The sequence below is a fragment of the Botrytis sinoallii genome (genome assembly GCF_014898435.1).
Source record: "Botrytis sinoallii strain Bc 23 chromosome Unknown BSIN_011, whole genome shotgun sequence".
Lineage (NCBI taxonomy): Eukaryota > Fungi > Ascomycota > Leotiomycetes > Helotiales > Sclerotiniaceae > Botrytis > Botrytis sinoallii.
In genome coordinates this window covers 1,490,182-1,516,162 of record NW_024066038.1, presented here as the reverse complement: position 1 = coordinate 1,516,162, position 25,981 = coordinate 1,490,182, and the positions used below count along the sequence as shown (strand labels likewise).

Genomic DNA, 25,981 nt, shown 5'->3' with positions numbered 1-25,981 from the left:
TTTCTTCTTATTCTTCCACAACTCAATTGCTTCTACGGTTGTCTCAACTCCTCTTTACAACGCGAATATCCGAGTAACTTTAGGAAAACTCAATTGAAACTTATTCAGAAACAATCAATAGGAGAACGTTTGCCAATTCACTATCTGCCGCATGCAGTACAAATGTTATGAGAAAGATCATGTAGGATCGGGATTTGGTACAACACGATATAAGATTTTCTGAGCGGACACATCAACAAAATACACAAAACATGAGTACAAACGTTACTGAAGTTTTCAGAAATCATGTAACAATGGATGACATTACAATTAATCCTCAATCCGCGCAAATCTCGAGTTCAAGGAGAGTATCGATGGAGGAATATTACAAACAAAATAATGAATCTTCCGACCACATACAAGAACCAGAAGTTGAGGAGGAACCAGAGGAAGAATCGGAACATGAGCCAGAAATTGATGTCGACGATAAATCCACAAATTCGCAGTCAATAATAGATCCTCTACTTGATTCTCCTCCTTCTTACGATGCTTCCGTTCGGTCTCAAAATATGCGAAATCGTTTAAATATTCAACCTCGAGAAGACGAAGGAAGGGAAATTCTCCCAGGATATTCTACTGGTATCAGTTTGGAGAATGTGTTTATGAGGAAAATGGAAATGCAGGGCGCGATACACAGAGCTTCGGACAGGAATTGGTATCGAGTATATGCAACCTTGCGAGGAACACTCTTAACTTTTCACAAGGTCAAAGGCTCGGGGGTATTTGGTTTGGAGCTTGGGGATCGAAAGAGTACACCGGATTTACCTGTCGGTACAAAACGTGGAAGTTTATTGGGAAGCTACAATTTACAACATGCAGAAGTTGGCATAGCTGCAGATTATGTAAAGTAGGTTTACATACACCAAGTATTAAGAGGGTAATACTAATAGCTACTAGGAAGCACTATGTTATTCGAGTCAGAGCAGAAGCAGACCAGTTCCTTCTATCGTGCGTGAAAATTGAAACATTCGTTACCTGGCTTCAATCACTCTTCACAGCTATCAACCTCTCTCTTCCACTTGACGAGCGACAAATACCCCGAGATCAATCCATTCCACGACCACGAAGACGAAGAAGAAGAGAAGCCAGAGAGGTACAAGTCAGCGATGAACTTATTCGAGCGCAAGAAGAACTCATTCGCACACATTATCCCAATTTCGCAAGTTCAAACACTCCCGAAGGTAGAGCCATCACCACTCCCTCTCGATCATCCACCGCTCGACCCTCGACCCGATCATCCGCACCTCACACATCACGCATCCCCGACGAATGCATGAACGAATCCGAAGCCGCGCTGGAAGCTCTACGCGAAATGGGTCTCATAAGTAGTCGATCCCGTCGTCATCGCATGCTTCGACGCACGCCAAACCCCACCCCTTCCCACTCTTTCTGTCCCGAAACGGGAAAATGGCGTCCGGAACATGCCTGGTCTCCTAGATACGATATGATATATGCCAAAAAATGCATGGCGATCCTCACAAGTCGCTCCCCTCGAAAATCAAACTACTTGATCATGAAGGGAAAACAATGGATTGTGGATTGGAGTACCGGCTCATTAACCAGATGCGAACCTCCGGAATATGGAGAAGAGTATTGTGGGAGCTGGAAAATAAGCCATAATGGTACGCCGGTCAAGGCTTGAATTATAGAATTCGGATGGAGTTTTCTTTACTTCTTTTCATTTGTTAGGTTGGGTGTAATGGTGGAGTTCATGCTGGATGGGTAAAATTAGCGTCTCAAATATACAACTCTTTTTGGTTATGGATAAACCTTTTAAGGAGATTATAGATACCAGGACGGGAACATGGTATATGAATTGAGGTGTTTCTGGAGCCTAGACATTTTCTTGACTCGTTTGTATTGTTATATAGTGCGCAATCCATCGCAGATTGCATTGCATGCATGGTCTTTCAGTATAGTATAAATAAACACTTTATACTTCATCATTTTCGTGTCCTAGCCTGGATGAAGACCAATGTTCAAAGTAACTCCTGCGTACACCGAATTCCCTTTTCAATACCACCAAGCGCCATGAGATGAAATCCAATAAACGCCAATAAATATACACCTCCCATTACCTTCCTCAATCACACCCAAACTCCCGTCTTCTCCCAAAGAAACTCCCATTATCATTTCTCCCCCCACGTCTCACAACCCCACTCCATAGCCACCAAAAACCAGCCTACGCATCCCTCAAAGCATTCTCCGCCTCCAAAGCCTCCTTTCCCAATCCATCAACCTCTCGATCCATAACCTCATTCGCGCGATCCAGATCTTCAACCACAATTTCAACCCCTCTTACTAGTTTTTCAATCTCCTCTCGCTGTTTCTGGATTTCGTCTGCGAGACTCGCGTTTTGCGATTGTGTCGTTTGGAGTTTGGCGTTGAGTTGTGATTGTTGTGTTGTGTAGAGGGGGGTGAGATGGGCGGCGAGGATGGAGGGCGCGGGGAGGGTGTGTGGGCTAGAGGGGGGTGAAGTTAGTTGTTTGTTTGTTTATGGGGATAGAGAGAATGATAGTGATAGTAGGGAGAAATAGTAGAAGGGCGTAGACATGAACCCCAAGAATAAAAAGATAAAGAACGAAAGATAGATATATAAAAAAACTACACTCACGCAACACCCAGATCCCTCCCCTCCGTCTCCGCATCCACACCCCTCGCTTTCCTCCGTCTCGCACTCTCAATCACCCCCTCCAGGCCATTCAATCGTTCCACCACTCTGCGTTCCTGCAAAATCATCTCGAACTCATCGAGTGCGAATTGGCGTAATCGGGAAACCATCTGCCCATGCACGGCTTTGAGCGCTTCCGGCGCATTGCGCGAGATGGAGGGGAAACAGGAGGAGAAGGCGGGGTAGGAAATAGTGTGTAGAGCGGAAGCGAGAGATTTTTCATAGACGGTGTAGAGAGCGTTGGCGCGGGGGCCGGGGGTGAGGGGAATGGGGGCTTGGGGGGGAGGGGAGGGTGAGGGGGAGGTGCTGGGCATGGTTGGGGTTTGGGGTTGTGGTGGGGAGATTCTGTGGTTGCGGAGATGTTTGAGTCGGGGTATGGATGAGGGTTGATTGTATAGTTGTAATTGTAGTTGTGGTTGCGACGATGGGGATTGTGTGGATGGATGAATGAGCGATTGTTTACTTTACATTTTTTTGCGATTTGGTTGTCGCAACGAATTGATAGCGGAATGACGCGTTTTCGCCAGTTTTAGCGTGTGTTTTTAGCGTTGCTTCCCCTGGACTTCTGCTGAGTTCCAGGCGGCTTTTTATTTGATGAACTACCAAGCAGATATTTTCACTGTTTCTGCATGATTTAAAGAATGGTGAGCTGATATGGTCAAATTGGATTCATTGTGGTGTTCTATTGTGCCAAGAATCACTTATTTCAGGTGTATTTGATCACTGGAGTCAATTGCGCTGTGCCGAACAACACACCTGATCGTCGTCAATCCGGGTGATCTTGATGATGCAAATGGGAAGAGCATAGCACACTATGATCAACTGTTTATGGAATATTGTACATCAAAGTCTGGATGACAGGAATCTAAATGACCAAGTGGCGTTTGGATATCAAAACTGATTCCAAGCTGATTTCAGGACGATGACAATCCATTGTATCTATGATGTATTCTTGCCAGTGCCAAAAAAAAAGCGTCATGTTTGTCTAGCAGCAGTTTATGGGACTACATGTTATTCATGGGCTTGGAAGATCTCAATCAATTCCCAATGGACCTTACTCATTAGTGGTCAACCTTTGCGTGTAGTCAGGTATTGCCCTTTTCCCAGCGATTGTATTGGACTATCTTTCTCCCAATCCCCAAAAGCTGTTTCATATGTGCAAACAATGAATTCAAATCAGAGGGATATATGATGTCAAAGCTAAGAAATTAATCTGCTCCCCAAAAGTTGTTTTCTTCTCTGTATATATCATCTCGTGCCCTTTTGCTTTGTAGCTCAAGATCTCGAAATTCCTCATCTCTTTTCTCTAGCATTTTCTTAGTTCTTCTTTGCCAGAGGAGCCACATTGCCCACAATGTCAAAGTGGTCGGAATTGTAGATGCCCAGTAGACGTAAAATTTCTTCGCGACTATCCCCGCGTAAACACCGTGTTGGAAATTGAAAAAAGTGGTACTAAAGATTGCCTATGCTCCAATTAGCTGTTTAAGCAGATAAATTTTCGTGTTCAGTCAAACTTACTGCAAAGAAAGTACCAGGCAGAAACCAAACGCCTAGCAATGACATAGTTGTCTGCTTCCGTGTCTCTAGCATTATTTCTAGCTCTCTCTGTGTTTTCTCCTTTGCTTTCAGCTCTTGGTCTTTGTTTTCCATTAAGCGTGCAGTTCTCTGCCTCTTGTATTTACCAAATTGTCTCTCTTTCTCTTGCTTGTGAATATCCAGCGAGACCAAATTTTCTAACACGTTCCCAATCAATTTCAACCTTGAGATTGTAACTTCACGATGGGTGCTTATTCCCTGAAGTCTAGACTGCAGTAATTCAAGCCTTCCCTCCATCATTGTTTGAATCTTCCTTAGTCTTTCCTTTCTGTCATCCGGCCACAAATTTTTGAAGTCCGCTAATGTCTTCTCCATTTTTTGGACAATAGTAGTATACCCTTCCGGTCGCTTCCACAAAACATTCTTATGGCAGTCTACTAGATCACTGTTGATTTGTGGAAGATTGACGTTATCTCTCCTGGTAAAGTCGGGGTCAGCATATTTGTGGGATATTTCTATCACATCTTTTTCTAGGATTCGGACCCGTTCTCGATTGTCTCTGTGGCGTTTGTCTTCTCCGACATCAATATCGCAAGAAAAGACAAGAGTGGGAAGGAACAGCGGATGGTCGATTTCACCGACGCATTCACGAAGACATCTAACACATTGAGCAACATCAGATCGAGGTGTACTCTTGAAAAAAGCGTTCGTGATACCAGTCTTAAGAGAGTGTGAGAGAATCAATTCCCAGTTTCGAGCTTTAGATGGTTTTTTCACGTCACTCTTGCGGTATATTATCTCTGGCAACGATCAGCTTTGTAGCATGTTATCATTTTTACAACCACTTACGAAGATAAAGATCATTTTCGTTTTGCTCATATCCAGACCAGTAAAATGGGCCCACTGCGCTTAGAGTTTCAATCCATGAATGAGGAAGATGCATTGCGTCCACCATTTTTTTATGAAAGCCTTTAGGTAAAGATAAAAACTTGGGTTCGAATGTATTAGGATGGATTGCATTTCCTTGCAGGCTGGTAATATTAGTAAAGGAGGTTTCGTCATACTAGAGCGCCCAATCGAATTAAAATTCGAGATGGTATCTTCAAAGCCAAACAGAGACTCTAAAGCTAATCACACTCGTGCTGATTGACTAGACAGCCGAGTTGGCTGATATGATGAGTTGGTCAAACGGAATGTGGAAAATGCTATGGTCTAGTAATATCAAAGATTCGCAATCATCTTCGTCATTGACATCTCTTAGGATACCTGAAACGAAATATTCTGTGCGCTGAAAATTCTTACATGAGTCTGATTCCTCCGATGCATCCTTGATTTTTGTTTTTAAATCTGCCCTAGAATCTGTAAGCTTAATTCTAACTTGATTTCAACAACAGACTATCAATTTATCAACGCTGTTTGAGCAATCGAACATTGCTTTTCTCGTTGCTTGAACTTTAGATCTCACCTTTTGATCCAAAAAGTCATCGAATTCTTCGACCTCAAGAATGGTCTCTTCAGTCACCGTCGTTCGGTATTCCGGATCCTTTTACGGTCAATTAGATCATGAACGTCCCGATAGAAAACAGCGATGATTTACAACGTTCATCAGATTAGGTGACTTACAGTATAAAGGAAAGTTTCGAAACATGTTGTTTTCTCTTCAGCTATAGTGCAGTCTTGTAAATGTTGGTCAAATAAAAATTGATCCATGATGGTCTAAATGGTACAAAATGGCTAAACATTGAATGCAGCGCGTTTTGCACCATCATTAATACACAATTCATGAGGCTTGAAAATTATTTTGTGTTCGGATTTGTTACCAAATGAACTCACCGACAGGTACCTAGTCAACCTTGAATGCGAGTGTTCGTGTAGATGAGGGCTGAATCACCAAGTGGCATCACTTTGAGCCAATGAATTGAAGTTAATAACAACAAATTGATGGCTGTGCAAACACACAGCTTGTACTATTCACCTATTGGTTACAAGAGAACTTACATATCATGGCGAAATGTAATTAGTTGGCTACACGCCTTCATAAATAAGTGGCTTATCGTGGCCGAATAATTTCTCTCTACTGATTAACCTTGTTCTAAGCATATTGCTGGTTTACGGGTGCAACTTTCATGTTCGTTGAATGATGATTCCGTCAAATATGGACCTGCGCAGAGTTCTAGAACTATCAATACTCTCTTTACGCATTCTTCTTGGGTCGCTACACAAGATGGGGCTTTCTCAAAATAGAAAACTTCAGAAGAGGGGCAACAACAAAGCACAGAATGCTAGACTTGCAAAGCAACGCCAACCCTGGGTCGAGCCTCCTAGTTGACGTTGAATGCGACTAAAACCTACACGTTCTATGTAGTCATCAAAAAACTTGCGGGCGGGCCAAAGCAGAGTTAATTAACATGCGAGTGAGCAAACTTGTAGCTTCGCGGATCTTCGACTGAGCTGGGCTACATCAAACTAGATCAAAACGTGGCCGCCGTTGCAGGATTGTTGTCTCTTCGGTATCACATGGTAACTGTTTTTATCACATTGATCACCGATGAAATCAGGCACAAATCTGAACATGGCAATTGATCAATTTGTAACTGAGAAATAGCTATCATAGAGGATTAGCGTGTGATAAGCTCATTGAGTGGATCCCACCCCACAACCCCACTCACTGCTGCTATAAGGAAGGCCCTGGGCATCTTCCGAGCCATCGTCTACGGATATTGTTCCGTATACAGCTTCTATTCTCATTGATGCAGCATGCAAGTGCGTTATCTGATATGGTACAAGAAAAATATGGCAGGCGAAGCTTAAATACAGTAACTTGCTTGTCATTTCAGGCTGCTCTTCTTCTAGCAGGACTATCAAATCTTGAGCCGAGCTTTCCATGGACACCAAAGTCCATGAAGCCTTATATTAATCAAGACAAGTGTCCAGTGCTGAGAGATTTTTCTTATGTATGCCTAGCATCACTCGATACGCCTAAGAATTATGCATTATGGACTAAATTGCGAGTTTTGTCTCACTATTGAAATCGAAATTGTACTTAACATACGATAATGAGCCTATTGTTGCGAACAACTTCTCCGGTCCCTCGAATTCACTTCCTACGGATCAACTCATGTGATTTTCCAGCTAGAATGCGTTTTGGAATGCACGAATTGATATTGATACTTATCTGGCGGCTTTAAGACGGATTACTACAGCACATTTTGCGATACAACAGGGAAATTTGGATCTCGTAGCTAAATTATAGATGCTTTGTTGAGGATGTCTAAAATACTCCGAATTTCTAATAGAATGGGAAGAAAAGGATGATTTATCCACAAAGGTCTTCTAAATATCACCTGCTATTCGCGCCCTCTCCCCATTTTTATCCCAGATTTTTTCATGGTGTGCGTGTAACTTTTAGCCTCAGCCCCAACGAACTTTTGATATCAACCTGGAACTCCGCAATACAATGGTTGCACTGTAACGACCCCACCGATATTTGCACCAGTGAGCTTTTTGCTTTGAGTAGAAGTCCGCGAGACTTCTCATAATAAGTGTATCATTGGATTTATCCCAACGCCACCGCCGGCATATATCAGAACTAACTTGCCCCTTCTCGGCCCTCTAAAATGATGTGGTTCCCCCCGTTAGAGGTATAAAGGACCCACCATCGTATAATATACCGGAATCTATTGCCACCGGGGCAAGCAACTCCGTATGATTCGTAATAATATTTGACATGGGATCAAGTAGGCCGACGCAATCCTCTCGCTGATAAAACATGTTTATAGCCATTATCCAAATGGCATTGTTGCAGTCCCATGCTGGATATCCTTATCCGTCCAGTAACTGAGTCAAAACTCGCTCTCTGTAGGTGGGTTGTAATAATTTGTCAATCAACAAAAGTTGTGAATCAATCTTTTTCGAAATCCGACGCATGCGATTCCAATGAGATTTGCCATAAAATCGCTTGTAGTACTGCAACGATCCTGCGTTGTCTACATGGTGAATGATGAGACATAGCTCGCATACAACATGATTGGACAAGTGATTGGCGAGGAGCTCTAAGAAATGTAGCTTTTGATAAGGCTGGGTATTCAGATGCTGGAGATATTGATTTCTCATTCGTTTTTTGATGTGCGGACTACAAATCGAAAAGGCAGCAGCTGATGAGATGGGTACTCGGTCAAGAATATCAAGCAGGATATCCATCGGTAATTCCTCTATCTTGGACAACTTTAGAGCGTTCTTGACTGTACACAAAAGACCATTCCAACGCCATTTGTCTAATACTGTCAAATTGCGTGCGGGAGGTATACTCCGAGAAATTATGACATCGAGGCGGTCCAACAGTGTTTTGAAAAAGGGAAGAAGCAATTCAATTGCCAATATGAAGTATTGATATCGAGGAGAATGTATTAAATGACGCTGTAATTGGCAAATACAAGAAGTATTGTCATACATAGACATTGTGAATCTCTTTCGATAGGTGGTATACAAATGAACTGATGTGATCTTGGATTGATTTGGGAGGAGAATTTCCAACAAAGCTGGCAACGAATTGACCGTATCACTAGAAAGGTTAAGAGTTGGGATCTCTACCAACTTAAGTATTCATGAGTGATTGCTTTCAAAGTTACTATGACGTCTGAAGTACTTGCAGTCTTATACTCTGATATGGAGTTAGTCCATTACTCTTCCTTCAACTAAACAGACTAGTGTATTGATTGACGCCTTGGTAAACCTCTCATGCCTAGGTAATATTGAGCAATACCGTAAAGTGAAATTAGAGGTCAAAAATTATATGATCTATCAAAACCATACTTGGGGCAATGAGACTTCATATAAACCAACAGAGGAATGAATTGGACACTTCCAATTGGACGTGTTTCAATTGGAAAAGTAAGGTCGCTTTGTTCACGACTCGTACTTTTAGGTTCACACGCAATTCGTATATAAGCTTCTGAGCCAATGGATAATGCGCTCGCAATTCCTCCTATACTTCAATCCGATTAAGTCAAGTCGATGAGTCTGTGCGGTTCAAGACTTCAAGTGGATGGTTCAAGATATAGGTATTTTTGAAAATACAACATGGCAGGGGCGTCAAAAAGCTTAAGAACAACTGGCAAGAATCTAAGCCATGTAATGATTCTCATGATTGTTTGAATTTTGTGAGTGTAACATTGTTGACAGGATTGATGTTGATGTCATTAATAATCAATAAGTTCTCAATTTGTTCAATACAGTTTTTGCCGGAGAATCGCCGATGACTGTACTGCCAAGGTTGGGGTGCATTAGTGCGGAATGCTTCCTCACTCCTCCGCTTAACATGTTAAAAGTCACGAGAATGTACCACCTCGCGACGTTTATATCTTAATATACAATTCAAACTTTATATTCGTTGTGTTTGATATGAATCTTGGCAAATCTGGACTTCTAGTTGATGAAACAAGCAGTCAACATGAATCGTCTTCTATCACCTATTTTTCAAGCTAGTAAACACTCCGTCCCTGCGAAGATGCCAGCCAATACTTCAACATTACGCCAGACCTTAGCTGGAAGTCTACATGGTAGATCCTCAATGCTGAGAACACGGTTCGTCTCTAATTCGGCTCATAACGGGACCGTTACTTCTTCCACTTTCAGCAAGTCAACAGTGTTATTATGTTCTCTCGCGTCTGCAACCGCATCACTATGTGTTGGATATGGCTATATGTCATACCAAGGTAAACTTGATCAAAAAGTCTTCGGATCTTCCATAAAGTATGCAGAACCAACTGTTATGCTTCAAGTAAGTTTTGGAGGAAGGAATTTGGACTATCACGTGATAACCATTTAACTAAGATGTAAAACAGGCCATTCAGGAGATCGCCAATGAATTAGGAGATGATTCAATTAGCTATGATGAGGAAGAACTATTGAGGCATTCTTACTCGGAATGGTCTACTTCAAACTCGGAGACAAGACCTCTTGCGGTTGTCTATCCGAAAGACACAGGTGATGTTGTCAGAATTGCAAAGATTTGTTCCAAGTATAGAGTTCCCATGAGTGAGTTCTTGTGAACAATCGCATGGTATCAATAATACTGACTGGTTAAAAATAGTACCATTTGGTGCGGGCTCAAGTGTGGAAGGCCATATTTCTACTCCCTGCTCGGGGTTGAGTATTGACTTTGTAAAGATGGATAAAATTGTTCAATTCCATCCAGATGAGTGAGTCTGATTGCTATTGTAATGTAACTACGTTGACTCTCAAAAGTATGGATGTTGTCGTACAGCCAGCTGTTAATTGGGTGAATCTCAATGAGCAAATCAAGGATACTGGACTTTTTCTTCCACTGGATCCTAGTCCAACGGTATGTTATTCAGAGGGAGTAAATGTTTTAGATTCTTGAATGTAAACTCTAATATTTCTAGGCTCACATTGGAGGGATGGTCTCTACAAACTGCAGGTACATTCATCTGCTCCTAAATATTCCTGGCAATTCTCACATTTCTTAGTGGTACCAATGCAATGAGATATGGCACCATGAAAGACTGGGTTATTAATCTGACTGTTGTTTTGGCTGATGGAACAGTAATAAAAACCCGAAGAAGGCCACGGTATATTTCCATCTTTTGATTTGATCTTCGTGCATCATCTGCTCTAACCATAAAGTAGTAAAACCTCCGCAGGTTACAATTTAACCTCACTCTTCGTAGGAGCAGAAGGAACTTTGGGGTTGATTACAGAAATAACTCTCAAGTTGGCTGTAGTTCCCGATTCGACTAGTGTTGCGGTAGTTACATTTCCTTCTGTTGCTGATGCTGCAACAGCTGCTTCAAAAATCATTAGGACAGGAATCCCGTTAGCGGCCATGGAAGTTATGGATGAAGTTCAGATGCAGGTCATCAATAAGAATGGAGGCACTGGAGGAAGGATGTGGGAAGAGCGACCGACATTATTTTTCAAGTAGCTATCTTTTGACTGATTTACCCGTGCCAATGTCGTACTGACGAAAATAGGTTTTCTGGTACAGAGCAAGCAATAAAAGACCATATCCAGCGAGTGCAGACCATAGCCAAACAATGGAAAGGTGGAGAGTTTCAATTCGCACGAACAGAAGAAGACAAGTCTGTTCTATGGTCCGCGAGGAAAGAAGCTCTGTGGGCCATGCTAGCACAACGGCCACCAGGTACAGAAATTTGGAGTACAGATTGTGCAGTACCTATGTCAAGGTTGGCCGAGATTATAGGTAGGTCATCATTTTATTGAACTTCACTTATCTACCTACTTAAGCTGATGCCTTTGTAGATATTTCGAAAGCAGAATCGGGGAAACTCGGTTTATTTTCTAGTGTGCTGGGTCATGTAGGAGATGGAAATTTTCACCAAGCTGTTATGTATAACCCAAAAGATCCAGTCGAGACAGCTGCTGTCAAAAAATGTGTGTATGATATGCTTGACAGAGCATTGGAGATGGAAGGAACTAGTTCTGTTAGTACCTTTGAACTATCAAGTATACGGTCAATTGCTAAGTCGATTTAGGGCGAGCATGGAATAGGTCTCGGTAAGAAAGTGAGTAAAGAGAATTTGGGGGTTTGGTTGAGCTGTATAGCATCAGCAAAACTTCAAATATCCAATACAGTTTCATTATGGCCCCCTAGCTAATTTTTTATTATTAGGATTGCTTGATGAAGGAACTCGGCCTCGATACAATTACTGTCATGAAAAAACTCAAGCATTCTCTTGATCCAAAGTATTTCCCCAACTAACATTCAAGTGGAGGGGAAGCTAATTCAGAACAAAATAGTTGGCTATTGAATCCAGGAAAGATATTCAATGAGCCATGAGCTCCAAAAGTCGAATTTTGAATATTAGATGCTTGAAACTCTCGCCCTGAGTATCTCAAGCTACTCTCGTTCTGCCAAGCTTTGAGTGTAGTGGGACAACATCGGTAAGAGTACAAGCAACTTCAAAGATGTCAAGAGGATTTATTTGTTATTTAAATTGCTGCTTATCGTTCAAGGTGATGGCAGCCATATCCAATCTATGGCAGTGTCTCGTGTGATCTATTCTTGAAAAATTCCTTCTTACCTTGAATTGTCCGCGATCTTTACCTCCGCAATCATAAAATGAATTTCCATTTCCCCCACTAGCCCCACATCCGTTCTCGGAACGTATACCCCGATTCCAATGGGAACCCCTCTTTGCCCACTTCCTAGGTGAATGTGGTTATGGGTATATAGTAAGAAAAAAGGCATCACTCGATAGATCAATAGGACCGCTGGCGCAACGGTAGCGCGTTCGACTCCAGATCGAAAGGTTATCCGTTCAAATCGGGTGTGGTTCAATACCTCCATCGATCGAACTTTTGCTCTTTTGATTCTTGTGCCTATAGCATACATAGACTGACTTATATCCTTGAACATTCTTGCATCACCTGGAAATGGAGATGGAACTGTCAAATTTTGAGGTTCAGCGTTTGCTTTGAATTTAGGACTGATTAGAAAATTTTATTGAGCATCATTTTGGTACTCGTTCGTGAAACTTAGAAATGTGGGGTTTGATCACATTTTTGAAATCCCCAGATCTGCTGACTTTATTAATCCTCCAATCGATCCGGTATATTTTTGACTCCGCTCCTAACAGTTCTGAAGCGAGAAACTCCATAAAGGGGCAGTGAAAGAATCGGGAGAAGTATTCGGTATATGCACATGTACAAAATGGTGGAAAAGACATTATCCGATAACTTCTACCGGGGATTGGTTACCCGACAGTGTCTGTGTCTGAACGCTGGCTGGGCAGAAGAGTCAAGACAAATATCGAGGACTAATTTGAATTGAATGATAGATATATATATACTCTATTATCCCCATTCAATTCTCAACTATATATATTCTTCTTGTTGAATTATTCCCATTTTTTGTATCGAGAGGTTGGTGAATATTCTCGCCCCTTCATCGGATCCAGATCAATAGCCGACGCTTAACTCCCCCGGCTTCAAATCAATTGCCGATTTCATCGCGTCAACGACATTTACTATTTCTTACAAAAACTTCTTTTCCTCTATCAATTACCCTTCAATTCCTGAATCTTTCCTCAATCTGTAAATATGTCTCTCTCCCGCCGTATTCTCAACACAACTCGCCTTCCGGGCCTCCGCATAACATCATCTATCCGTTGTCAGTGGGGTCAAAAATCACGAGATTGTCGACACTTTCAAAGCTATGCCCGACTTTTAGAAGCGCCTCGAAACCCATATAAAGATGAGGAGAACGTTAGCAAAGCACCAAAGATTGTCAGAGGCGCGAGTAAAGTATATAAGAATGCTGATGAGGCCGTTGCGGATATCAAGAGCGGATCGACGATTTTGAGTGCGGGGTTCGGATTGTGTGGAACGGCTGGTATGTTATTTTGGCTTTTTTCTGCATGATTTTTGATCCTTGAGGGGATCTTCATAAGATGTGATTCTGATATGAAATATAGAAACTATTATCGAAGCATTAGAAAGAAGAGGACCAGAAAGTCTTCATTCCTTAACCGCCGTTTCCAACAACGCTGGAGCATCGATACCAGGTGGTCTAGGCGCCTTGACACAATCCGGTCAAGTAAACCGTTTAATTTTAAGTTTTATCGGTAGTAATAAGGTTCTTGAGAAGAAATATCTCGAGGGAAAAATTGCTATTGAATTATGTCCTCAGGGAACAATTGCTGAGAGATTGAGGGCTGGTGGGGCTGGTATCCCGGCTTTCTATACCCCTACTGGTGTTAGTAAGTATCTGCTTGATCCTTGAGATGAGATAAAGAATATTTATATTGATGGTTTATAGGTACATTGTTACAGACAGGTGGTATCCCTACTAGATTGGGTCCCCCAGCAGAAGGCTCAAAAGAAAATACTGTTTTAGAGAAAGGACAAGTAAGAGAAACCAGAGAATTTGACGGCAAGACTTATTCGATGGAGAAAGCTATTAAAGGAGATGTTGCTATTCTCCGGGCATGGAAAGTCGATGAAGCTGGAAACTGTCAATTCAGGTGATTCCCCGTGATCCAATGCCGAAGATATTATGATATTAACAAATTATAGATACACCACTAGAACATTCGGACCTATCATGGCCAAGGCTGCTAAAGTCGCTATTGTTGAAGCCGAAGAGATCGTACCAGTTGGATCGATTGCTCCAGCCGATGTTCATCTTCAAGGAATCTACATCGATCGTATTGTTCCAGCTACCGTTCCTAAGAAATTAGAATTGAAGAAGACTCGTGCACCAGAAGGTAAAGAAGATACTTCGAATAAATCAGATGCAATTATCAGAAGAGATAGAATTGCCAGGAGAACTGCAAAGGAATTGAAGAATGGTTACTATGTCAACCTTGGTATTGGTATGTTTGGTTCCCATGTTTTGAGCTGTGGCGAACAATGGTTAATTGGGGGTAGGTATTCCAACTCTCGCACCTTCTTTCTTGTCTCCTGAAACAAAGGTTTGGATCCAATCTGAGAATGGTATTTTGGGAATGGGTGCATATCCAACTGAAGAAGAAGTTGATCCGTAAGTTTTCTCCCATTTGTGGAACATCGACGACAAACTAATGTCTCCAAGCGATATCATCAACGCCGGTAAAGAAACCGTAACTCTTATCCCGGGTGCCTCCACCTTCGACAGTGCCGAATCCTTCGCTATGATCCGTGGTGGCCATATCGATGTCTCTGTCCTTGGAGCACTCCAAGTTGGAGCTAATGGTGATTTGGCCAATTATATGATTCCTGGAAAGGTAAGCTATTTCCTTGATCTTCCTTTTACCCCCCATCTAAGTATAGCAAAACTAATCAATCAAATCCACAGATCTTCAAAGGAATGGGCGGAGCAATGGATCTCGTCTCCAACCCTGACGAAACTAAAATCGTCGTCGCAACAGAACATGTAGCAAAAGACGGAAGCGCAAAGATTGTTCAAGATTGCAGTTTACCTTTGACTGGAGCAAAGGTCGTCAGCACTATTATTACTGATTTGGTAAGTCTTCGTATATCTCTAAATTCCCTCTACGCCTTATCAACCCTTATGAGTTGGGTTGATGGAAAGATTTAATAATTAAAATACTAACACCCATATTTTTAGTGTGTATTCGAAGTTGACAGAATCAATGGTGGTCTCACATTGACCGAGCTGGCACCAGGTGTAGATGTTGAGGAGGTTAGACAAAAGACTGATGCTAAGTTCGAGGTTGCGAGTGATATTAAGAGTATGGAGTAAGATGTATATTGTGGATGAAAATGATAATAGGTTATGTAAAATCACGAATGTAAAATGTTAAAAGAATTTTTGATGCAATTCCACCATGATAAATCGAGTGAGTTTGCTTTGAAAGTTGGAATTGAGATGAATGGTAAAGATGCATATGCAATGAAGTTTGGATTTCTTCTGATATTGCTCATTAGATCGATGTTCAGATCTAACATCTTTATTCAAACTGAGCCATGGCGACTCCGAGATCGAAGTATTTTTATTTGAAATACCTCTCGTGCCGTTCAACCCATTACATCTCAAACATATCCTCATCCTCCCAAGTAACACAAATCGTAGACAACTCCGACCCATCAACCGTTCCCATTTGAAACGACTTAAACCTCTCATCCACCGACACAAAAAGTTGTTCCTAATCATTCGGATCGCGAACTCTAGCATTCTGGATCCCCTTCATATATGAATCATCTGCTCTGATATGAGTTAGCCAATGAATCTCTTTCCCACAACGTGAAATAACCAAACATACCTCTGTCTCCTCATCTGATATGGCGTCAATGTACACGGAGCCGGAAGCACCCTATCACAAACCAATACCCTCGCTCCTCTCTTCAACGCCGGAATCAAATTTTTCAAAATCCTAGCCGCGTATTTATCAGACCAGTCATGTAACACATTACAAATAAGATATACGTCTGCTCCCTTTACAGATTGCTCTTGAAAGAAATCATGCGCCATGAAACTTAATCTGTCCTGCAAATCATCAGGTATGGTTGTATCTCTGACTACTTCGAGTTGATCCTGAACAATACACTTAAGCTTGGGAAGAAACCTTAAAAGCTCAATCCCAGCTTTTCCTTTCGCACCGCCTACATCTACCACAAGACCATTTGCAGCATCGTCCCATGAAAAACTTTCCAAAACGCGTTGTACACTCTCCACTTGGTCTGCTTTTCAAAAAAGCCATTGCTTTTCCCATTTGTTGCGAGCGTCTAGAGTCCCTTGATATATATGCATCATGGGAACATCTGCTCCATTAACAAGTGCATAGCCCGATTCATTAGATTCCTGCGATCCAGGCCATTTGATCATAGCATCGACGAGACGAGTGGAAGCGGGTAGCATTTCTTCGCTTACGAAACCGATGAAATCGGAGACGGGAGGGATCTCAGCAAGCGCTTTGGAAGATGCTGTGTGTGCGACTATTCCTGGAGATGGCTCGTGGAATATATAGAAGGACATTGCGTGTCGTATTAAGCTACGAACGTCGGATTCAGGAATGGAACATTTTTCGGCGATTTCGAGGAAGGTGGAGGTGCGGGTTGAGGGGAACGATTTAGCGCTGGGGTGATGGTTAGTTGTTTGTGGGTTAAAGGTGTAGGAGAGAACATAATGAAGAAGGCATGAGTCTATGGACATGATTTGATGACGTTTAAGTTAGGTTTGAATATTGTTCTTACATCCCAAATCGTTGTAAAGCGGTCACACTTATCCAAGCATTTGGCTATGCAAAAAAAAAGTCAATTTATATTTTTTCTGAAAGGAAAACACTGGGAAGACATACTGGAGGAATCAAAGATTCCACAGGTCCAAGCATAAGAGCAGTTAACTCATCCGATGCTTCAAGAATAACATTTCTAGAAGCTTGAATGTCTGGCGGTAGAGAGAGTCTGAGGGGGCAGGAAACATCAAAAGAAGGAGAAGGAATGTTATTCGACGCAAGATATTCATCAACTTTGCTGGTATTTCTTTGAATCGACGCGGCTAACTCTGCTATTCTTGTGGCTGGAGACATCTTGAGTGATCGTTTTTTCCAAATCAATCCTAAAATCTCCTTTGGGAAACTACATCCTTTAAATAGTGGTACATTGCACAATGACGAAGAGATTATTCCCTTGAGAGACCAAAATCACGTAATGTTGGGGAATTCCTCCTCTATTGGCACATATCCATTATCAGTTCCAACTGCAGCAAAGGTTGGTAGACACTAACGCAACTCATCATGTGCAGTATCCCAACTACATACGGAAACAACTCCGATATTCTGATTTCTCTAGAAGTGCTGCTAGAGAGAGATTTGGAGATGGAACTTTTTTATTAATGTGTACCAATGGCAAAAGTGCAGAGCATTGCTTGAATGAAACTTATCCCAAAATCAAGCGACGCTTATATACTTGTGTTCAGAAAATGATATTCAGAGCTTACTCTTTACCAGAAGATAACTGTCACAATTAATCAATGACCTCTAAAGAGATGCCCAGGATTTCTAACAGGTACAATGAACTCCAAGTCGACGAGACCAATCACTCTCTTCTGATCAAATGTGAAGTATTTCTCTTATATTTTCACAAATTCATCCGTATTCAAAGATTCAGACTTGGAAGCAAACTTGGATGAGAAACCGGGACTGGTCTTTCGGATTATCGAGGCGGTTGAAGCAAAGGCTGGAAGAAGAAGAGATGCACATTCTTCACGAGCCAAATAGGAAAAAAGCAAATGTAACGCTCAACATCGAATCCTTTTCACCCTCTTACTCAGATAATCAGTCCGGGACGATATTCAAAAAGACATCTAAGCATTGATTTGGGAAAATTGGAGGACAATGAGAGAAAGTTGTGAAGAAAACACCGGTAACTTTAGTTGGTGCATGACATAAGCTCTGGATTACAATAACCACTTGATACTGTACATGCAGACAGGATCTCTAACAGCGCGGAAGAACAGATATCAGAGATATCACCACACATGGAAAGAAACTTGTAGAATATTGATACTTAAACCAACGAAACTCACGGGGCGGATAAAAATCTCAAGCGGACCAAGCGGCCGCAATCCATCCTCGTCCCCGCATCTCCACAATAATTTCCATCTCCAGGTTATGAACTTTCCTCCCCTCGAATCCTCAATTCACATTCTCAATTCGCAATTCGCAATCCTCCATTTTCCCGCCCAATCGCAAAATTATATATACATAAACCTACCATGGGTAAAAATAAACGTCTCAAGTCCTCCTCCAAAAAAATCAAGGGAGGCCGCGGACCCGGAAAACCCAAACCAGCCGGAATATCGAAACCCAGCTCCAAGACCCCAAAACCCTCTGGCATGCCCACGAAAAAACACAAACAAACACACCAGACTATTCCTGTAATCCCCTTTTCCTCTCGCGATTCCATCCTGCTGATAGGCGACGGCGACCTCTCATTTGCGCGCTCCTTAATCACCCATCATGAAGTAAAAAAGTTAACTGCTACGGTTTTCGAATCTTCACTACAGATACTGCAGGAGAAATATCCGCATGTGGGAGAGAATATAAAGGAGATTGAAGAGGGAGGAGGAATTGTAAAATATGGGGTTGATGCGACGAAGATGCGAGCGTGGACGAATGCGAAAGGAGGGAGGGGAGATGGAGTGATGGATCGGATCATTTTTAATTTTCCGCATGTGGGTGGGAAGAGTACGGATGTGAATCGGCAGGTTAGGTATAATCAAGGTTTGTTTTTCTTTTCTGATCCCTTATTCTATTCGAGGAACATGCGCTTCCATTTCCGAAAGAAATACTAACGCACCCTCCAGAACTTCTCACATCCTTTCTCGCGCGCGCAATCCCCTCCCTCTCCCCTACAAAAGGCTCTTCAATAATCATCACACTCTTCGAAGGCGAACCGTACACGTTGTGGAATATACGCGATCTAGGTCGACATGCTGGATTGGAAGTGGAGCGGAGTTTTAAGTTTCAGGCGGGAGCGTATCCGGGGTATAAACATGCGCGCACAATGGGGGTTGTGAAGGGAGGAGGGGGATGGAAGGGAGAGGAGAGGAGTAGCAGAAGTTTTGTGTTTGTGAGAAAGGGGGAGGGGTGAAACAGGGAGTTGGGAAAAAGAAGAAGGATGAGAGTAGTGATGATGAGAGTGAGGTGGAAGGCGAAGATGAGGATATGAATGAAGACTTTGAAGCGGATGATGGGGAGTTTGAGAAAGGGATTGAAAGAGATGACGACAGTGGGTCGAATGATGAAGGAAACGAGGAAGATATCATAAATGGTGTTAGCGGGGACGGAGATGAACCTCTAAACCAAGATTGGACCGAGACAAGATGAAGCGGCACCAACAACCCAAGAGAAGAAGAATTCTAGGCAACAAGCAAAAGATTCCAAGGAGGCATCAATCTTCCACACGATCGGCGAAAACATTGTTACTCATTATGCGTAGTTGGCTATTTGCCATACTATGATATCATCTATTTGTACATTTACCCTGAAACTCCTCCGATATAACGCCATATCCGCCAACTTTTGATGTTATCGACTTTTCTTCGCATTTACCGAAATCTAGAGTTCAATGACGTCCAGAGGGAATGATGCTTGTTGTACCATGACTGGACCGTTCAAAAGGATCTCTCCACCCGACTTCAGCAACCCTTCACCAAGAGTACCTTCAGGATGTAAAGCATACATTGGTGCTTCCATTGTATCTCCATCAAACAAAACCATATTTTGAATGGGTTGTTGTCGGTGACCAAGCACATTAATAACATCTTGTGCAAGTTGACCACCAAGGACCGCTGTAACAGGAGCTATTTCGCTACCAAGATTTTGGAGAAAACTTCGTAGGACTTCCGAACGTAGTGTTTCAACAGGAAGCCCTAACGCTGTGTGCTTTTTATGAGCCAAGACAGTAAATAGTTGAAGGTCTTCTTTGGTTGAAGGCAATCGACCATTTTGAAGTTGAACAAATTCCCATAATGCTCGTAGACATGTCAAAATTGGAGTAACTGCCCTTAAACGACGTCTGCTTTTGAGATATTCAGCAGGTAATGTTGCAGCATCACTAGCCAAAAACCAGGTCGAATAAAACTCTCTCTTTGTAACAACCTCCATAGATTTTCCATTTTCCTTCTTCGTCTTGACATCAATGACACTGCGAGTTCGTGTTTCTGATTGTAGAAGGGTAGGTCTATTGCTTCGTTCTCTCTCCACCACATAATCATGTTGAATCAAATCCGAGAAAATAAAGCCATAGAATCCATGAACCCCCGCTGCATAAAAAGGTTTGTGATTTAATCTCGTAGCCGTATTAATGATATTCAAACTCTCCGGGTCCAGATCCGCCGCAATCACAATATCAAATCCCCCAAAATATTGCGGTCCTTTGCTTCTGATATCATCTTTGTCCACAATCACATTTACTCTCGGATTCAATTTTCGTATTTGAGGCGCCGCGGCTTCAGCGCGGTTTGAACCAATATCAGCTTCGGAGATGAAAAATTGAGCACCTAGATCGGCGGGGGTAACGATAGCATGATCGCAGATGGTTATGGAGTGGATTCCGGCCAAGACGAGATTTTTGGCTGTTTCGTTGGAGAGGGCTTTCATGGTTATGAGGAGGATGTTGGCGGAGCGGATTTTCTCTTGGGCTTGAACTCCCCAGAGTCGGATTTGTCGATCATAGAGCGCGATTTCATCTTTGAGGGAATGAATGTTAGTTTTTTCTTGCTTTTTGTTGTTTGTTGTTTGCTAGGAGGGGAGGGAACAGAAGACTTACCGGCGCTGATACCTGCTGAAGTCATGATGGGCACGACGTTGGGATTGGGTACTTCCATTGAAGGGAGATCCATTTTGGATATTGTGGAATTGTGCGATTGAATGCTGGTTGTTGGTTGTAGAATTGGAAGGCGAGAGAAGTTGGAGATGTGAATATGTAAATTCTAGAACTTGACTTCGTAGGTGAAGGAAGGTAATCTTATGGTTTGATGATAAGTAACCTTAAAGCTTAATCTTTTGCTATCTTAGCGTGATTTTTTGAGATGTGAGGCTGAAATTGTGCCTTGTTTTTGATTGATTCATTAACTTATAAGGAGGATATACTTTTTTGATATTGAGGCTGCGACGATAAATCGAATATGGAAATCTTTACTTGTGTTCAAGTTTTGATTGATGTTCACTTTGCCATCCATCCATCCATCCATCCATCCACAGCTCAGCTTACCTGCCTGCTTACCCAGTTCTTTGTCTAATGATGTTCCTATCTAATCTTCTATTGTCCTAGTTCTATGTAATCCGAATCAACCCCACAAAGCCCCATAGGAATTTCTGCCATGATCATTCACCACTCACACCAATTCTTTACTTCACTTACATATCTCACACCTCACATTTCGCATTTCACACCTCACTCATCACTCATCACACCTCACACCTCACTCCTTACACCTGATTACACCTTACACCTTACACCTGATTACACCTTACACCTTACACCTTACACCTTACACCTCACTCCTCACTCCTCACTCCTCACACCTCAGACCTCACTCACTTCATTACTTCAAGGGTTCAACAAACCACGTCTTCTTACTACAACACCATCACCCAATCGATCAAATATTTAAATATCCACTCACACACCTCTACCTAGTACATACATACATACGGAGTACACACATACATTCAACATCAGCGATCCATAAACTTCTTATTAAAGAAACATCCTATACGAATAATATCTCTCCCCACATCCTTTGTCAATCCACTCGAGAACATCCATATTCATTCTCTCCGCAATCGCCTCGCCATTGGCTTACAAAGATTCAATTCAATCCAATCCCCCATGTCAAGGCGTCTCTTTTCAATGGTACATTCATCTTCCTAACATTCGCCATATGATCTATCCCACTAATTAATTTGATTAAAGTCGGGGAACTTTGATGATCCACCGAGTCATTCATCCACAGATTCTCCCACCGAAACAGCAGAAAGATTAGTTCAAGAAATTCTAGAGCGCGGTCCTAATTCGAATAATACCATCAGTCCATCGGGTGAACTTTACAGAGCAATAGGTCGATACACTGAAGCACGAAGAGCAGAAGCCGAAGATATAAGAAATATGTCATCGTCAGAACGTAGGGTCGAGAGGCAACATAGATTAGGAGGAAGACGCTCAACATTAAATCATGGATCAAGTCGGGAGGAAGCTGATGAGAATGAGAGGGAAAGGGATGTAAATGCACGAAGAGCCGAAGTTATAAGAAGGCGAGATGCAACCAGGCCTATTCCTCCTCTACTTGGTCGTCGAAGACCTCGCCTCTTACAATCCGATCGATATATGGAACCACAACGTGCTTCAGTCGAAGGCAATCTTCTGAACTCCTTATCCGAAGATGTAAGACAATTAGAAGCCGCAAGTTTAAACCTTCGAACTTTATTAGCGACCCCAATCGGTTCCAGGCTACCGTCACCCGATCATGTCACCGAGGGAGAGTTTGGTCGTAGAACCAAGAGAAGAAAATTGGATCAAGATAATAAAGGAGAATCGTGGCAAGGCTTTAAATATGGAAAGTATGGTCAAGTCGAACCTGGTACTTTACAAATGGAGATTGTTAGTTGTGATGGAGGATTATTTCAAAGTTGTCCAGAAGGAGAATATGGTTCAGATAATGTTTTGAAAGATGATAATACCGTTTACTGTACTAAAAGTAATCGTTGTAATATTGTCTTGAAACATCAAGGCGAAACTACATTTTCTCTTTCAGAAATAGTTATCAAGGCACCTCATAAAGGATACACAGCCCCGTCAGTATTTTATGATCTGTTTCCAATACCGCGCAATGCTAATTAATACTCAGAGTTCAAGAAGGTATGGTATTTGTCTCCGGAACATCGAACGATCTCCTTACTCGTACTGCGCAATACCAAATTCAATATTCCTCACCATCTCGAGAAAGGCCACCTGTTTCTATAATGTCTATTCGTCATAATGATGATGGTACTAGAAGTATGACAACTGCTCAAGCTCGTGCGGGACGTCTTGTTCAATTGGGTGCTCAAGATCCTGAATGCGACTTAAATACTCCATATATTCCACCGACAGCCCAAATTCCATCCGATTTTACCAATATTACTTCACCATATCAAGTCACTATGGAATGTAGTAGTGACTATTCTGATAATGAGGATCAACCTCGAAGAAATCGTCGAGCAGCTTATAGAATGAGAGTATCTAGAGATATTTCAGATGATCTTCGACTACCGGAAGAAAGTAGTGATGATGAAGATGAATTTCCTCCAGCAGGTTACAGACTTTCAGATGATGGTACTCATTACTATTACGATGCATCATATTCTGCAAGAGTCTCAAGAAATAGACCACAATTGGAAAGGAGGGAAACAGCTAGTAACATTACGTTAGCAGAAGCGGCAGAAGCATCTCAAATCGCAACACAAGAAGCAGTTGCAGCTGTAGGAGGTGAACTTATGGTTCCTCATGCGAAATTCTTTATTGAGAGGGATAAGAGTAAGTGTACTATTAAATTTAGTACACCGATTAGTGGGAAATATATTCTTTTGAAGTTGTGGAGTCCCGATGGGAGGAGTGATGGAAATATTGATATTCAGAGTGTGGTGGTCAAGGGATTTGCGGGACCGAGAATGTTTCCAAAAATGGATTTGATGTAGGTGTTTGATTCAAGGGTTATTGTTTCTGAGGCATGGAAATAGAGGTTCATGATGAATGGGAAAGGAAATTAGGGTCTGGGATTTTGATCACGGTTGGGATTTGGAAGGATGGTATTGGGGGTATATGCATGAATGATTGGTGGGTATATGAAATGGGAAATAAGGTCGGAGCGAGGAGGGAGGAAGGAGGATATAGGATCGCATATTTAATGAGAATATATGCTGGTACATATATATTATATGTATTGAAGAATGCATGTGGTTTTGGAAAAATGAGACCTGGTGGTCCTACATTTGAGCAATTGGAACTTATATCTAATGGAAATATGATGGAACTTGCGATGTAGTGAATGTATATGTGAACGTGAATGTGAATGTGAATGTGACTATGTAGCGAAGAAGTAGAAGTGGATGAAGAGAGGAGGGTGGAATATTAGATAGGTAGCTCGTTTTTATCGACGGGTAAGTCGTAGGTAGTATAATTATCCATAGTGTTGGAATTTGAATTTGAATTCGAATTCGAACGGCGGTGTGTGGGAAAGGAGAGTGTAGGAGGGAGGATATGCTTTTGTTTGTGCTGCCCCTACTGCTTGGGGGAGGGGAGGGGAGGGGTAGATGATGGATGGGGAGTATGAAGGGGAAGACAAAGGGAAAGGGAAAGAGTATGGATGGGATGGGGAGGATGAATGGGGAGTTTGGATGGGGAGTTTGGTGCATCTCGGTTGGTAAAATTGGGGAAGAGTTGGGTTAGGTAGGGAGGGTGGGTAAGGAGGGCAGAGTGATGTGGATAGGTAGGTAGGTACTGGGGTTCCTGTTTTTGAGGGGGGTGGGAGAGGGAGCGGGGGGTGGATTATTGTGTGAGGTGTGAGGTGGAGCTGATTCCCTCGCTGATTCCCTCACTTATTTAGTCACTCGCTCACTTACCTAGCTAGGCCCGGGTACTCAAATAGCCTTTATTTTTCTTTTTGATATAATAATAGGTAGGTAGGTATCTAGTATTCCGTGCTATGATATCGTCAGTTCTTTGTAGGATTACTTGGTTCGAGTGTATGGGTTTGAATGTATGGTTTTGGGTCTATATAATATGTTGATTGCTTTGGTTAGGGAGGTTTGATTAGAGGGGGTTTGGGATTGGGAAGGGGGGATGGGGATGGGGATGGGGATGGGAATTGGGATTGGGGTGGTTTTGGGTGGAAGGAGGGAATGGGGATAGAGATGAGGATAAGAATATTAAGGAGGGGAGGGTGGAAATATTAAGGAGAGTGGGAATTTTGAGTTTGATTGGGAGATTGAGGTGAAGTTTGAGTTGGGGATTGGGGTTGGGGTGGAGTGGAGTGGAGTGGAATTGTGATAATAATTATTTCTCTGATTGATGGATAGAGCTCCAGGTAGATTAGAGATTTTCTAGTTTGATAATAGGGTTTGATGATGAGATGAGAGAGTTGATACACGGGTTGATTTTGATGATGGGAAGGCAAAAGGAGGAAAGAAAGTTTGGAATGACAGTAAGTTTTCTAGGGTAGTGATGATACTCGGGTGAATGCCGTTGGATTTTTTCTTTGATGGAAGAGAAGGAGGGGGATGGGATAGAAGGTGGAATGGTGAGGGCTGTAATGTGGAAGTGGAAATAGATATCTAGAGCAACTTTGAAAGTACACCATTTCCATCTTGCTGTATGTCGAAATTATGGAATGTTTGATTTGATCTTCTTGATGGAGGGGAAATGGGTGATGGGGTTGTGAGGTGTTGATTGATTGATTGGAGGGTGGGTATGGGTACAGGGTCTAGTGCAGAGTTAGTCAAGAGAGGGATGCGCGTAATGATTTCTGATGATTCACTATTGTTGCTTATCGCATGGGTGTGGTTGAATTTCCAAATAATCAAGCGCGGGGTTGTGTAGGTACCTATATAAAGTTTGAATACCTACCCTGAGCTAATTATTTGTAAGATATTACATTCGTGGAACACGGAAGTCTTTGAAATTAAAGGGTGTGGAATTGAACCAACTGGTTTCTGTTTCTTTATCAGGGAGAGAATGTCCTTTAATACGAGGTGGTTTGGGAGGCAAGCT

At 42.2% G+C, this 25,981-nt stretch overlaps 11 protein-coding genes across 11 annotated transcripts; 5 read left to right on the top strand and 6 right to left on the bottom strand.

The window, feature by feature from the left end:
* Positions 1-251: 251 nt before the first annotated feature.
* On the top strand, positions 252-1,681 carry EAF02_007046 (uncharacterized protein; the record flags this gene model as incomplete). The annotated part of the gene is made up of 2 exons (XM_038903094.1): positions 252-886; positions 937-1,681. 2 exons carry the CDS (start codon positions 252-254, stop codon positions 1,679-1,681), a joined length of 1,380 nt encoding a protein of 459 aa, XP_038757415.1.
* Positions 1,682-2,165: 484 nt separating this feature from the next.
* EAF02_007045 (uncharacterized protein) lies at positions 2,166-3,024 on the bottom strand (the record flags this gene model as incomplete). Its single annotated transcript, XM_038903093.1, has 2 exons — positions 2,166-2,501; positions 2,654-3,024. 2 exons carry the CDS (start codon positions 3,022-3,024, stop codon positions 2,222-2,224), a joined length of 651 nt encoding a protein of 216 aa, XP_038757414.1. The 3' UTR covers positions 2,166-2,221.
* Positions 3,025-3,918: 894 nt separating this feature from the next.
* Positions 3,919-5,956, bottom strand: EAF02_007044 (uncharacterized protein; the record flags this gene model as incomplete). Its single annotated transcript, XM_038903092.1, has 6 exons — positions 3,919-4,173; positions 4,229-5,046; positions 5,096-5,277; positions 5,549-5,598; positions 5,712-5,789; positions 5,870-5,956. 6 exons carry the CDS (start codon positions 5,954-5,956, stop codon positions 3,919-3,921), a joined length of 1,470 nt encoding a protein of 489 aa, XP_038757413.1.
* Positions 5,957-8,068: 2,112 nt separating this feature from the next.
* EAF02_007043 (uncharacterized protein) lies at positions 8,069-8,704 on the bottom strand (the record flags this gene model as incomplete). The annotated part of the gene is made up of 1 exon (XM_038903091.1): positions 8,069-8,704. The coding sequence occupies one exon, from the start codon at positions 8,702-8,704 to the stop codon at positions 8,069-8,071; it is 636 nt and encodes a 211-aa protein (XP_038757412.1).
* A 991-nt stretch (positions 8,705-9,695) lies between these two features.
* Positions 9,696-12,065, top strand: EAF02_007042 (uncharacterized protein; the record flags this gene model as incomplete). The annotated part of the gene is made up of 12 exons (XM_038903090.1): positions 9,696-10,025; positions 10,090-10,282; positions 10,338-10,446; positions 10,493-10,589; positions 10,651-10,685; positions 10,735-10,836; positions 10,895-11,185; positions 11,239-11,468; positions 11,528-11,709; positions 11,761-11,790; positions 11,898-11,971; positions 12,026-12,065. 12 exons carry the CDS (start codon positions 9,696-9,698, stop codon positions 12,063-12,065), a joined length of 1,713 nt encoding a protein of 570 aa, XP_038757411.1.
* A 1,262-nt stretch (positions 12,066-13,327) lies between these two features.
* On the top strand, positions 13,328-15,470 carry EAF02_007041 (uncharacterized protein; the record flags this gene model as incomplete). Its single annotated transcript, XM_038903089.1, has 8 exons — positions 13,328-13,619; positions 13,702-13,986; positions 14,046-14,250; positions 14,303-14,601; positions 14,657-14,768; positions 14,820-14,991; positions 15,063-15,230; positions 15,336-15,470. 8 exons carry the CDS (start codon positions 13,328-13,330, stop codon positions 15,468-15,470), a joined length of 1,668 nt encoding a protein of 555 aa, XP_038757410.1.
* Positions 15,471-15,766: 296 nt separating this feature from the next.
* On the bottom strand, positions 15,767-16,199 carry EAF02_007040 (uncharacterized protein; the record flags this gene model as incomplete). The annotated part of the gene is made up of 2 exons (XM_038903088.1): positions 15,767-15,934; positions 15,991-16,199. 2 exons carry the CDS (start codon positions 16,197-16,199, stop codon positions 15,874-15,876), a joined length of 270 nt encoding a protein of 89 aa, XP_038757409.1. The 3' UTR covers positions 15,767-15,873.
* A 216-nt stretch (positions 16,200-16,415) lies between these two features.
* EAF02_007039 (uncharacterized protein) lies at positions 16,416-17,256 on the bottom strand (the record flags this gene model as incomplete). Its single annotated transcript, XM_038903087.1, has 3 exons — positions 16,416-16,803; positions 16,922-16,965; positions 17,026-17,256. The coding sequence occupies 3 exons, from the start codon at positions 17,254-17,256 to the stop codon at positions 16,416-16,418; spliced, it is 663 nt and encodes a 220-aa protein (XP_038757408.1).
* A 1,187-nt stretch (positions 17,257-18,443) lies between these two features.
* EAF02_007038 (uncharacterized protein) lies at positions 18,444-19,557 on the top strand (the record flags this gene model as incomplete). The annotated part of the gene is made up of 3 exons (XM_038903086.1): positions 18,444-18,951; positions 19,035-19,300; positions 19,345-19,557. The coding sequence occupies 3 exons, from the start codon at positions 18,444-18,446 to the stop codon at positions 19,555-19,557; spliced, it is 987 nt and encodes a 328-aa protein (XP_038757407.1).
* Positions 19,558-19,788: 231 nt separating this feature from the next.
* Positions 19,789-21,074, bottom strand: EAF02_007037 (uncharacterized protein; the record flags this gene model as incomplete). Its single annotated transcript, XM_038903085.1, has 2 exons — positions 19,789-20,921; positions 21,002-21,074. 2 exons carry the CDS (start codon positions 21,072-21,074, stop codon positions 19,789-19,791), a joined length of 1,206 nt encoding a protein of 401 aa, XP_038757406.1.
* A 623-nt stretch (positions 21,075-21,697) lies between these two features.
* Positions 21,698-24,254, top strand: EAF02_007036 (uncharacterized protein). The gene is made up of 3 exons (XM_038903084.1): positions 21,698-22,090; positions 22,151-23,028; positions 23,082-24,254. The coding sequence occupies exons 1-3, from the start codon at positions 22,067-22,069 to the stop codon at positions 23,908-23,910; spliced, it is 1,731 nt and encodes a 576-aa protein (XP_038757405.1). The 5' UTR covers positions 21,698-22,066; the 3' UTR covers positions 23,911-24,254.
* Positions 24,255-25,981: the final 1,727 nt, after the last annotated feature.

Coding starts and splice junctions, on each gene's coding strand:
- EAF02_007036 (XM_038903084.1), top strand. CDS start 22,067: ATGTCAAGGCGTCTCTTTTCAATG. Junction 22,091..22,150: donor CAAGGCGTCTCTTTTCAATG/GTACATTCATCT, acceptor ATTTGATTAAAG/TCGGGGAACTTTGATGATCC. Junction 23,029..23,081: donor CATAAAGGATACACAGCCCC/GTCAGTATTTTA, acceptor ATTAATACTCAG/AGTTCAAGAAGGTATGGTAT.